At 34.1% G+C, this 14602-nt stretch overlaps 1 protein-coding gene across 1 annotated transcript; it reads left to right on the forward strand.

The window, feature by feature from the left end:
• Positions 1-1053: 1053 nt before the first annotated feature.
• Positions 1054-1839, forward strand: LOC131606484 (non-specific lipid-transfer protein A-like). Its single transcript, XM_058878711.1, has 2 exons — positions 1054-1441; positions 1687-1839. The coding sequence occupies exons 1-2, from the start codon at positions 1104-1106 to the stop codon at positions 1694-1696; spliced, it is 348 nt and encodes a 115-aa protein (XP_058734694.1). The 5' UTR covers positions 1054-1103; the 3' UTR covers positions 1697-1839.
• Positions 1840-14602: the final 12763 nt, after the last annotated feature.

Here is a 14602-nt window from a genome sequence, read left to right on the forward strand (position 1 = left end):
GGTTATCTAGGTTATGTGTGAGAGTTTAGAAGAGAAGATTTTGAAAAAATAGAAAGATTAGGCGAAAAGAATCGAATGATTTTGGTTGAGAGGATTTTAGAGGGTTCAATTTTATTCATAATACAAAATTATTTTTTCAAAAAAATCATATATTTTCCTATATTTTTTTAAACATTCGTTTTCTGAAGCCTTCCCCTAACCTCCGGTCCAAACTCCCTAAGATAGCCTTAAGTAAACGATACAAAAATATATTATAAAAATCATAAATCACTACTAGAAATACTCTATTTTCCTGCGGATTTACGCTAAATTTCCGCAGGAAACACGTTTGCTGCGGTTTTTCCTGCGGATTTTCGTCCCCAGCTAAAACCTTCGTGGGTAATATTTTCGGCAGGAAGTTCCGCAGGTAATTCCGCAGAAAAATCCGCAGGAAATTATCCGCAGATAAATCCGCTGTAAATTTTGCTGGTAAGCTTGCAGGTAAATCTCCAGGAAATACATCAATCTATGATTACAATTACTAAAATACATCATTATTGACAAATAGTAGAATCAACATGAGAAACAACTAAGGGCGGGTAATTACATTAATGTTATTCAAAATAAAATAATAAAAGCACTGGTGCCTCAGAGATTGATTTCTTCCCTTGCTCGGTATTTGCTTTCTTCCCATGTACGCAAATGTGGAAGGAGATTGATTTGTTCAGACTTTTGTTTTACTTCATCGGTTTTTAATTTTGATGACACCAAGTTTATTATCGTGATAAGTATCTAATATTTATTAAAACTATGATGCGTTAGACTTTGTGTTTCTTATTGAAAAATGGTACAAAATACTAATAGATGTGCAATGTTTTAAGTTATTTCTCACTGACTCAACAAATAGAATGCCAAACGTGGCAAATACTTTCTTCAAGTATGGACAACACTCAGTAGCATTTCAAGCAATAACGTAACCTTTCAAGGTGAATACATAGAAATTACCTTCTATAATATATTTTAACCTTGGAAATATGCCACATCTTAAGCTTTATATATAGATACCCCACCTTTCAATCTTCATATATCATACACTGAAACACAAGTAAGTTTAAAAAATCAAGATGAAGAATTTGAGTTTGATTCTAATATTTCTAGTCCTATTGCTCCTAAATACCGAGCAAGGGAATGCTCTTGATTGCGGACAAGTACAGTCATCTGTACACCCTTGTGAGGCATATCTCCTCAAAGGTGCTAACGAGCCATCAGCTGGTTGTTGCAGTGGCGTTAGATCTATAAGAGATTCGGCAACCACTGTTGAAGAACGACGTGCTGCATGTGAGTGCTTGGAAAAATTTGCTAACAAGTACCCTAACGTTAGAGATGATTTAATTGCCTCAGTTCCAGTACGTTGCGGTGTTGACTTAGGTTATCCTATAAGCAAAGCCATGAATTGCAATGAGTAAGTTTTCAATATTTCTTTCTTTATCAAATTACACTTTAACATAATTTTATTTATACTGTTTATGAAGAGAAAAACATATATATTTAATGTTATGGAAAATTATTTATAAATAATACAACCCTTTGTAATAAGTGTAAAAATAGTTGATAAAGTAGTAATTTAATCTTGCTTTACTTCTATATGTTTTACAAATTTATTTTTTATTGTATTGCTGATATTATTTTTTGTGTTTTGTTTGGCAGCATTCCTTGAACTCAATGGAGATAATAATAAACTGAACAGGGTGGACACATGGTTGTTCTTATAAAAATAATACAAACCCTGTATAAGTATGTTCTATGGTGGTGTAAAATTTAATGTGACGTTAAAAAATATATGATATTTATATTTACTTACCTTTGTGCATTATTTTTTATTACAGAGATTAACTTATGCATAAAAACTTAGACATTACTTTTTCAATTATTCATTTTGGTAATAATTTTCTAGTCAATGTTTAATTTTGAAAATAAAAATTATAAAAAAATAACAAAATTAGCTTTTTAATAAATAAAAATATATTGAATATATGAGTACAAGAGATACTCCAACCCAATAGAACAATGATTTAGACAAAAAAACCCAAACAGAAAAAACAATAGCTAAATCCTCTTTTTAAAATAATTTACATAAAGTTCTCATATGATTAACAATGTGAATGAATAATATTTCTATATCCTCTATATTTTCTTCAAGTTTCATTCTAAAAAGCTTGTAATAATGGGTAACCTAAAGGTTTTCCTACATTTCTTTTGCAACATCGTATTGAGAAACACCCAAAAACTAGTCATTTTTCAGAGAAATGGTGATGATAATAGTTTAAGAATTTAAACAATTCTTTACTTTTTTCCTTTTCTTCTTTGGTCGAAATTTCTCTATCTTTGTTTTTCATAACATCGTTAATTTGATGTGAGGGAACAACATAACCTTGTTTCACATCCCCTCTATGAGGATTCTCATCTTTTCTTTTCAAGAAGTAAATCCTTATCCAATAAAGTACGAGGATCAATAAAGTCAATCCTTTGAAATCATTCTTACATCTTCGAAAGATTAGTCTTATAACTAAGTTAGCGTGTGATTCCACATCTTAACCAAGTGAATCCTAACACAAGGTGGGATGAGGGGTGAGTTGTGATATTATAAAATTGAGATTAATTTATAAAAACTTTTATTTTTGAAAATGTTTATATTAGAACATATAAATAAGCAAAGACATAGAAACAATAAAGTGGATACAAGATGATGAATAATATAGATATGGAATGGAAAATAAATAAACAAGACAAAATAAAGAGATAATGGATAGAGAAAATGCATCAGAGGTTTATACATGTTTGGAATAATCACTTGGCTTATTCTTTTCCCTAAGAGATTTCTCTTGAGATTTCCACTAAAACCATACTTTATATTTTATATGATCAACCAAACTGCCTTTGCCAACATTTGGATCTTTTACAATGAATTAATCAACGAACATTCAACAATAAAGAGAACTTTTGCATAGGATTAGCTCAGAAACCTTCACTCGAAGGTTTTTTAAAGATTAGCTTACAACCATTAAATCATCTAGAAAAGATATTACAGAAGAGAATCAAACTCTTGAAAAAAATTTTAAGCGTAACACCAGTTACAACAAAACTCTCAAAATGGGTTTTCAGCCATTCTCCATTATGACAATTCTAATGAAAAAGAAATTTCAAAAGTAGAGAGAGTATAAAAAATAGTAGAGAGATTTCTGTTCAGAATCGGTCCTCAACAAAGTGGCCCTCAGTCTCGAGCACCTCCGTCAGCATCCAGGAATCCGTGGAGACCCCTCGTTGGGTCGGAGGCATCGCTGACGACGAACCCGAAGTTGAAGGACGTCCTTGATCAGCCATAATCACCTGAAAAGTAGGGGAAAATAGTGAATTCGACAACACAATCAAATCCACCCTTCCACCACTATTCAAAGTGAAAGGGCGCACAAACGATCAAAGGACGAAAGATCCCCGACCATGCCCTTCCCTGAAGAATCGGTCGTCAAGCAAACTGCCACTCACGCTGACTCGGGATAAACATACACATTGCCCCTAGGGCAATGCTTCCAGAGAAAAATCTAAAGACACACTAAGGGAAATGTAGAATTCCTAAAGATCAGTTAAGTAGAAGCAAAGTTCACAACAAATAGCCTACTATTCTCAACCGTCAACGGCGGAGAAATCAATCTTCTCCACCGTATACCACCAATAAACCACAGAACTTGCATCTAAAGTCACGCTAAAAAAACCCTACCCTAACCGCATTTCATACGTCTCTAGACAGTCGAAAGGAAAAACAGGGAACAAAAGGAGACGAAGGTGTGAACTTACGATTAAGATCCTGATGAAAATGACGATTGTAGCTGATGAAACGTCATGGTGGAAGACGTGGTCGGCGAAGGAAGAAGAAACGCACGGGGAACAAGCTTGAAAAGTTTGAAAAAGAAGACAGTTCAAAGTATTTATAGGCGCCTAGAAACGTCACGCGCGCCGCACGTGAACTCTGTAAATGGAAAATCATCATTAACCCTAAGATCCTACGAATAGACTAGTCATCATTACGCATTAAATGTGACACGTATCTCGAACAGCTAACTGCCAAGCGACACGCCTCCAAGCTCCTGGCCTAACCGTCCCTCTCCCCGTGCTTTCTTGACCCGACCGGAGGCACCAGGTCCTCCTCCCCGGCAGAGCTCCTCTACCCAGCTTCCTTAAAGTCGTTACTTCCAAGGCTGGAAGCTATGACTTGGGGGGCTCCTTTTCCGGACCGGCCTAATTATTCCAATTGGCCAAATCCACTCTTTGGCCCAATGCTTTCTGATCCAAACACGCGACAACCTCCCCCGGCCTGCTCCGGGAAAACGCAAGACAAAACCGAGCACGCTGAAGCCTTGTGTTCGGCAACGGCTAGTTATCTGTGTTTCTTGGCAGAAAACCACGCGCGGGCCCTCAAAAGATGAAGTCCGTTTTCATAGAGCTGCCCTATAAATAACCCTCTAACCCTAGAGGGAAAGGTAATCACTTTCTTACCCAAAATCTCTCACTTTTCTGTTGTACCTAGTTGTCCAAACACTAACTTTGGCATCAGAGTGCCTTGTAGGTACAACCACCTTTTTTTCTCTCATCCGTCCCGAAGTTCAAGCCTCACAATTGTTGGCCACCTGTTCTGCTCGTAAAGATCAAGTACAAACCTGAAGAGTTTGTATTTTGTATTCTATTTTATATTTTATAATTTTAATTGGATTTGATCTTTTGTATTTCCATATCATTGAGGTGAGAAGGCATAAATTGCAGTTTATCCACAATCTGCGTTTTCATTTCTTCTGCTGTCCATAATCTGCGGTTTCATTTCTTCTATAGAAGTTGCGCTGCAGAAATTGCGGTTTGTCCATAATCTGTTCGTGAAAATGTTTGTGTGAATGTTATGTTTTGTAGCAACTTATCTATTACGATTGTTTTTTAGAATATTTGGTTGTTGATTATTGTCTTAAAACTACATTGAGAACATTTTGAGGTTTATGAAATTATAATTTTTTTTTTGTTTTTTTTTGCATTTAGTTGTTGATTAAAAGGAAGTTCAATTCTCAAATACTACTACCATGGATCTCGAAACGAATCGAATCGGTTAATGTGGATCTCGAAACGAATCGAATCGGTTAATGTAAAGTGGAAGAGGATTTGGATTACAACCACCAGCAAACTTTCAAGTTGCTATCTTCCTGCAAATGCATTTGCATTTACAGTGTAGATAATATATCACTATGTTGTGTTCTTGGATGCACGAACATCAATTATTTCAATCACTACAAAATACTCCTCCCCAGCGACATAATTAGCGACGTGGAAAACACGTGGCTCCAAAATGCTTGTTGCGACGTGAGTTTAACATCGCCACCTATATTTTAATATTAAATCACTTTACAACCTTAAAGTGATTAGAAGTCAGACATGGGGTAATGTGAAAAACAATTGCGACGTGGGATACACGTCGCTACATTTATTGCATAAATTAATTCATTAAAACCCATATCATTCAAATGGGGGGAATATTCAAATTTTTGAAAAATTTGGTTGTGACGTTAGTATCACGTTGCTACATTTAGAAATCAAAAACAACGTTCCATTGATGTGACACAGTGGCAGCTTTGCAGGCAGAAGCATTGATGAATGTGACCGTTGCCATGTTGCGACGTGTATGTCACGTGGCAAATAGCGATGTGCAATCCACGTCGCTACATTGTCTATTAATATAACCATCTCACTTCCCTCCACCACCATTCACGAACAACTTCCATTTTCTCTTCTGCACAAACGAAACAGAACCCTTTCTCTCCCAAAATCCCCTCCTAAAATCCAACCCTTCTCTCCCAAGATCAATTCAATCCCAATTTTTTTTTGAATCAAAGGTAGTTAAGGTTACATTTGATATTTTGTTTATTTTCTTATAATTTCATTATATATTTTGTTGTTAATTTTTAATTTTTTTTTATAGATTAGTAGATTGAAGAAGGTTGTAGATTGAAAGGTTGTAGATTGAAGAAGGAGGAGTAGATTGAAGAAGAGGTAAGTTATTTTTGTGTATTGTAGTATATTTTAAATAGATTTAATAGGTATGTTTGTTGACATGTTTGTTTATAAAATTTGTTTAATTGGTATTGTAGTTAACTTGATAATTTTTGTGTTTGTTGAAAATAAAATTTGTATTGTTTATTAGTTATGTTTGCTGATATGTTTGTTTATTAGATATGTTTATTTGATATATGTTTATTAGATATGTTTGTTTATTAGGTATATTATAAAGTTTTAATTTTTAATTTTTATTATATATATTATTTATTATAATGAGTAATATTATACTATATTTAAAAAAAACAAAATATATATTATATTTATATATTTGTTTATTAGATATGTTTGTTTATTAGGTATATTATAAAGTTTTCATTTTTAATTTTTATTATATATATTATTTACTATAATGAGTAATATTATACTATATTTTAAAAAAACAGAATATATATTATATTTATATATTTGTTTATTAGATATGTTTATTAGATATGTTTGTTTATTAGGTATATTATACTATATTTTATAAAAACAGAATATTTATTATATTTTTATATAGAATTTAATTTTTATTATAAATTTAATTTTTACATATATATAAATTAAATTTTTTATGTTTATAATAAAAAGATAATATTTTTATATTATGAATTATGAAAATAAAATATTAAAAAGAAAATATTTTTATACATATAAGTTATGAATTTTTTATGTTTATATAAAATAAGTTATTTTTTTGAAAAATAGAAATATAAACAAACTATAATTAAAAATACATCATTTTTATATATATTTGATGAAGAGAATGATGTGGATAGCGAAGATGAAGAATAACTAAACATTGAATGTATATTTATATGTTAATGAATATTTATTTATGTGTTAATGAATATCTATTTATGTGTTAATGGATATCTATTAAATATATATTTATGTGTTAATGAATATCTATTTATTTGTTAATGAATATATATATTGATCTTAATGAATTTATTATCTTTGTTGATGAATAAAAAAATAGGTAAAATGCCACCTAAGAGTAAAGATAGTGGTAAGAAGTCCCAACGTCCGAGGATACTAGTATGTGACGCGCCTCACATGGCCGTGTCTCCCCGCCCTCAGAGTGTTGATCATATGTCTTTAGCCAGTACTCAAGCTTTTACCCCATTACTCTCCTCCCACACATTCCCGTCTGGGGTACCTGCATCTTTCCAGTACTCAGCGGTACCGCCATCCTTCCAGCATCCTGGTGTGCCCTCGTCCTTCCAGTAGGCGAGAGGACCTAGCTTTCCATTCACACATACTGGCGTGCCCCCGCCCAGATTTCCATTCACACATACTAGTGTGCCCCCGCCCAGCTTTCCATTCGCCCATACTGGCATGCCTTCATCCTTCCAGCAAACTAGAGGATCTGGTTTTTCATATTCCATGCAGATGACTTCATCCTTCCAGCAGACGGGAGGATCCAGCAGTACACATCCGACACAGGCTGGATGATCTCCTAGTCCACGCCCCACACAGGCTGGACGATCTCCCCGTCCACGTCCGACACAGGTTGGACAATCTCCTAGTCCACGCCCCACACAGGCTGGACGATCTCCCCGTCCACGTCCAACACAGGCTGGACGATCTAGTAGTCCACGCCCCACACAGGTTGGAGGCTCACGCACCCCACATCCCACACATGTACCAGCCCGTGAGGTTGATGAGGCAGTTGATGAGATAGATGGAGATGATCTTCGTGGGAGGGATGATCCCGATGAGATTCATGTCGTTGACGGCATATTTTGGATTCATTGAGTGAAAAAGCCGTTCAGAAAGTTTTCAATACCATATGCTCTAAAAGAATGTCTGATATGCTACGGCGAGTAAGGGAGAATTATGAGCTTCACGGCATCCGTCCATGTTGGATAGGCGAGGAGGTTTTTCAGGAGCTTGTAATATATTGGAGGACTCCAGAATTCTGGGCTAAATTAGAAACTTTTAAGAAGATGAGGGCATCTGAAAAGGGCGGTTGTGTCAACACAGTTGGAAGTATTAGCACCCCCGAGCATGCCCGACGATTGGTAAAAATTTTAAAATTTTTAAGTTACATCTTTATTCATAATATATTTTACTAATTATTTTTAATTATATTATTTAGGCTAAGGAGTTGGGGAGAAGACCATTGATGCCTGAGCTGATTTCGAGGACCCGAACAAGGAGATTGGGAGGTGTTGTCGACGAACGCACGAAGATGTATCTTGTAAGGGAAATTTACGTTGTTTATTTTTTTTAAATTAATACAAAATTTGTGACGTGAATTTCATGTGGCAATTGATAAATTGCCACGTGAAAATCATGTGGCAAATCATAAGTTGTGGCGTGAAAATCACGTGGCAACTTTTTAATATATTTTAATTTATTATGTACATATTTATTTAGTATAATTAAATATTCATGTAAATATTTAACTTAAATTTTTTTTATTGAATATGTGTGCAGGAAGAATATGATAGACGGCTTGCCATTTTTCTGGAAAATAATCCTCAATTCATGCCAGCAGAGGGGGAGCCGCTTAACGCGGATGTTGATCACTACATTTGGTCTGAGGTTATTAAAGAAAAAGGGCCTAATGGTTGCTTTTTTGGGGCTGGAAATTCGACGTCCAGCTATAGACGTGGTGACCGCAATCTGTTTCAAAGAGTTCAGGATGGAGAGGGTGGATCGCGTCAACCAAATCTGACACAGGAACAAACTGAATTAATAAGGCAATTGGCGAGACACGAAAATGAGGCCCAGATGGAGATGATGCGGAAGAAGCAGTCTGATATGGAGGAGCAGCATGCGCAGAAGATAGAGGGCATTATGAAGAAGCAAGCTGAGATGGAGGAGCAGGTGAGACAGTTTATGCAAGGAGGTGGAAATTACAGTAATGCTCCTCCTCAAGAGCTGGAGGATGACGGAGTGGCTGATGATTTTAATCCGGATAATTATTTTCCGGATGATGATGCCTCTTAAAAACATTTTGTATTTTATTTATTTTTAATTTATATTTATGTAACTTATTCTACATTTTAATTCATTAAAATATTAGTTTTAAATTTTTAGTTTTATTTAATTGAATTTATTATATAAAGTTTATTATATGAATTTATTTTTTAAAATTTTATTATATAAATTTTATTATATAAATTATATTTTATAGATTTTATTATATAAATGTTATTTTATAGATTTTATTATATAAATTTTATTATATATAAATTTTATTATATATATTTTATTATATATATTTTATTTTATATTAATTAATTATATAAAACCAATAAAACCAATCACATTGAATGTAATATCTATTTATTATATAAATTTTATTTTATATATTTTATTATATAAATTTTATTATATATAAATTTTATTATATATATTTTATTATTTATAAATTTTATTATATAAATAAATAAATTAATTATATAAAATCAAATACATCCTGCGTATTAATTTTTTTTTTTGAAAAAAAACATTTAATGTAGCGAAGTGGAAACCACGTCGCTACATTGGTCAACAAACACACTTTCCCACACCTGCCACACCTGCTGTGTGTGCAGGGAGTTGTTTCCTATGTAATCCTATTGCGACGTTGGAGTCATGTCGCTACTTTCTGACGTGGTCTCCACGTCGCTACAATGTTGCCACTTTAGCTCCTGCGACGTGTTGGCCCACGTCGCTAATTTATTGTTGCCACGTCGCTGCAGACAACATTTTTTGTAGTGAATCTCTCAATTGTAACCAATAAAGACTAATTAACTTATTTGATTTATTTTATTTTATTCCTTATCATCAAATATCATACAATTGAATGAATTGTGGTAGTAATAAATACATAAAATCAAAATTATTAAATATGTTTATAATTGTTATTAATTTAAAAATAATTTATGAACCCAATATAGTTTACCTAAATAATAGTTTATCCAATATAACTTTTATTTTGAGACAAATAAGTAGTATAATAATATTATTTTGACGTGTTATGTGAATGCAAATATAGTACTCTTTTATTTCTTTAAAATACTTCTAAGGGCATTTCGATAGCGGATTTCGATTTGAAAGTGCTTTTAGATTTTTGGGTATTTTTTTATTAATTACAAGTATTTTTAGTAATTTTATATTTGTGTTATTTATTTAAATATTTTGTTTTAATTTTATTTCATTAATAGTTATAATTTACTAAAAAATTAAAAACATATTAATTAATTCTGATTGTAATTAACGGAAAGATGTCTCTAAAATCTTTCATAACTATTGTATTTTTAATATATGAATGTTTCTAATTATTGTATTTAGTAATTAAAATCTTACAATTAAATAATACATTAATTTAATTTTAGAATCTTCAAATTATTGCATTTAATCGTAAAATATGTCGATAGTAAATTTTAAAATTTATTTCTTAAATTAGAAAATATATGGAACATTTAATTAGAAAGAGTATTACCCAACAAAAAATAGTGAAAAATGATGTTTCAAATTTGTTAGTATAACACTAATTTTAAGGTAAGAATATACATCGAAAAATAAAATACCATAAATAAGATTTCAATATTTTTTAATATGCATGTGATAATTTTTTATTAATCGGCTATAAAAGACTCAATTTTAACTTTTTCAATTACAAATATAAAAACTAAACCTAGAGAATTTTTAAAAACAAGGAGTTTTAATATCTAATCTGACAATTATAATTATATATTACTCTATCTAATCAAAGAGTTTTAATATCTAATCTTGACAATTATCGTTATATATTACTCTTTCTAATCAAAGAGTTTTAATAATATAATTGTTTATAATAATACTGTTGTAATTCATTCAATGAACATTACAAGTTGTGTTCTAAAATGACAAAATAGTAAAAGTGAGTAAGTGCTAATAAATGCATGTAATAAAGTCTCACATTGAAAGATTCACTCACTTTGAAAGCCTCTATAGTTAATACCATTAACTCAACAAAAGGACAAAAGAGGATAAAGTGCCACATTGACAAATGTGGTGGTCCCAAGCATTATGCCACTTGTCCCAATCCTACAACCACTCGCTGGTATCGCCACCGGCGACACTAGCTGTGACTCCGGATCCGGGGGCGTGGGCGTAGAGGCGCTAGTGGCGTCTTGTAGACGGCACTTGAGCACTTAGGCTGTTTGAAACAATATTAACATGGCTTATAAAAGGATGATTCCGGATTAAGAAATCACATAAAAAAACTGAAATTCCTCTAAATAATTCCAGAGCATTCTTCGCTGCATTCGAGTTTTCGCCGGTCGTGCGCAAACTCGATAAGGCTGAATTATCTTGGGTATTCATGCATCAAAACTCTAAGACACTCAAGAGTGCTTGAAATACTATAAGGAAAGTGATTCTATTCACGATTCCAGCCTCGGTCCATTCGATTGAAACTGATATTTTTCTAACAATCTTATAGTATCTCAAATCATGGCCACTGACGCTTCTGTTTCAAGCATCAAACTGATGAACCAGGACCTTGTGAAACTTGATCATTTTGATGGAACAAACTATACCCGTTGGCAAGACAAAATGACATTTCTCCTGACTACTCTGAAAATTCAATATGTCTTGGATCCTGATTTGGAGGAAATTCCAGAAGCAACTGCGGATGACACCGATGGAATTAAAAAGGAGAGAAAGAAACGTAAGGAAGATGAATTGTTATGCCGTGGACATATTCTGAACACATTATCCGATCGTCTCTATGATCTCTACACTAATACTGCATCTGCAAAGGAAATTTGGAAAGCGCTTGAATTCAAATTTAAGGTCGAAGAAGAAGGTTTGAGAAAGTTTTTAATATCTAAATACTTTGATTTTAAAATGTTGGATTCCAAGCCTATTCTTGCACATGAACACGAGTTACTGGTTCTCGTGAACAAAATAAAATTCGTGAAAATTGATGTCCCTGAAGCTTTCCAAGTCGGTGCAATCATAGCAAAATTGCCACCTTCATGGAAAGGATATAGAAAGAAATTGTTGCATAGTTCTGAGGATTTCTCGTTGGAGAAACTTCAGAAACACCTTCGAATCGAGGAAGAAACGAAGGATCGAAAAGACCGAGTCCGCTGGATTTGCAAAGGCAAATACTGTTGCTGCAAAGGGAAAAAAAATATGATGGCACAAAAAACCATCTTGGTCCAAAGAAAGAATATAACAGGTTCAAAAACTCTGGCGGACAAAAAGGCACTAAAAATGGATGTTACGCATGTGGCAAACCCGGACATTATGCTCGAGATTGCAAGCACAACAAGCCCAAAATTGAGGTTAATGATGTTCATGTTAATGACGACATAATCGCTACTGTAAGAGAAATTATGGCCATCAAAGGAAAAGTCCAAAGATGGTGGTATGACACATGTGCAACTGTACATGTATCTTATGATAAAGCGGCATTCAAAACCTATACCGAAGTCAATGATGGATAGGAAGTTCAAATAGGCAAAGAAGTGCGATCAAGAGTCGTTGGAACAGGATCCGTCGAACTCAACTTCACCTCTGGAAAGAAAGTCACTCTTGTCAATGTCTTTCATGTTCCCGACATGAATAGAAACCTTGTTAGTGGGGTCTTGTTTGGAAAACCGGGTATTAAATCTGTATATGAATCGGGCAAGAGAGATGATGATGAGAACAAAAAGCTACAATGGTTGAGCTTTACTAAGCGCTGCTGATGTTGTTGTTCGTCGCGGAAGAGAGAGAAGAGAGCGTGAGGACGGGAGAGAGAGAGGCTCCGCCTCTTTTCTTTTCCTTCTAGGGTTTTCAGAACCCAACTTTGAGTTAAGAGATGGAAAGACGCATTGTATTTACGTTTTTAATTTTCTTTTCATTTTTTAATTAAAAAAAATAGAAAAGAAAATAATTAATGAGAGGGAACTAAAAAAAATAAAGAGGGAAATTCTGGCGGGGTATCTGTTTTTGGGCTTGGGCCACAGTTTGAAGTGAAAATTATAATGTCGCGGTTTTTATTTGCGGCTTGAAAAATCTACAGTTTGTTAATCGTGGCAAATGAAGAAAATGCCACAGTTTCACACTCCGGATTCAATATTTCAAAACATATGTCACCGTCCTAGTTTGTTAATCATTAATAGAAGAATACAATATTTCAAAATATTACTACCATGGATCTCGAAACGAAACGAATCGGATAATGTGGATCTCGAAACGAATCGAATCGGTTAATGTAAAGTGGAAGAGGATTTGGATTACAAACACCAGCAAACTTTCGAGTTGCTATCTTCCTGCAAATGCATTTGCATTCACAGTGCAGATAATATATCACTATGTTGTGTTCTGGGATGCACGAACATCAATTATTTCAATCTCTCAATTGTAACCAATAAAGACTAATTAATTTATTTGATTTATTTTATTTTATTCCTTATCATCAAATATCATACAATTGAATGAATTGTGGTAGTAATAAATACATAAAATCAAAATTACTAAATATATTTATAATTGTTATTAATTTAAAAATAATTTATGAACCCAATATAGTTTACCTAAATTATAGTTTATCCAATATAACTTTTATTTTGAGACAAATAAGTAGTATGATAATATTATTTTGACGTGTTATATGAATGCAAATATAGTACTCTTTTATTTCTTTAAAATACTTCTAAGGGCATTTCGATTTGAAAGTTGATCTTACCGAGCAGATCAGATGGCCAGCAACAAAGAAGGATTGAAATCCGGAACGGTTGAGAGGGGTAAAAAGGGGTTGTACCTGCAAGGCACTCCGATGCCAAAGTAAGTATATGTTCCACAAGGTACGACAAAGTGAGAGAATTTTGGGGTAAGAAAAGATTACATTGCCCTCTGGGATTAGAGGGCTATTTATAGGGTATCCTTAAGCGAAATCAGCTCCTCTTTCTAAGCCGTGGATTTAGGTAACGCATTAGCTGGCCGCTTATCGGGCACGAGGCTCTCTCGTGGTCGGTTATCTTTAGTGTTTGCCCGGAACGGGCCGGGGAAGGCTGTCACGTGCGTGTCCAGGGTGCCTTGGGCCGAAGGTTGGATTGGCCCAATAAGGGTGATTGGGCCGGTCCAGAACAGGAGCCCCCCAAGTCGTTGCTTCTACTTGTGGGAGCGACGACTTAGAGAAATTTTGATCCAGGGGATCTTCCGGGGACATGTGCCCTGTGTATCCGAGGAAGGTTGGCCTGAAGCTTCCGGGGAGAAGAAAGGTCAGGCCGGGAGCTAAGAGGCGTGTTGCTTCAGAAAAGTCCGTTGGGGGACGTGTCGCATTTAATGCGAAATGATGGCTACCCTATTCGTAGGCTATTAGGGTTAATGATGGTCATGCCGTTTCGCAGAGCCCCATGTGCGGCGCACGTGACGTCTTCAGTAGCTTATAAATATCAGGGTCCGCTATTTCTCCCAAACTTTTCAAATTCTTTTGCTTCGTTCTCTTCCCTCCGCCGCCGACCGTGAGCTTTGCTGTAGTGTTCTTCTTTCTATTCTTCGTTTCTTCCGTCAGAAC

Source organism: Vicia villosa, linkage group LG1, assembly GCF_029867415.1.
Source record: "Vicia villosa cultivar HV-30 ecotype Madison, WI linkage group LG1, Vvil1.0, whole genome shotgun sequence".
Classification (NCBI taxonomy): domain Eukaryota; kingdom Viridiplantae; phylum Streptophyta; class Magnoliopsida; order Fabales; family Fabaceae; genus Vicia; species Vicia villosa.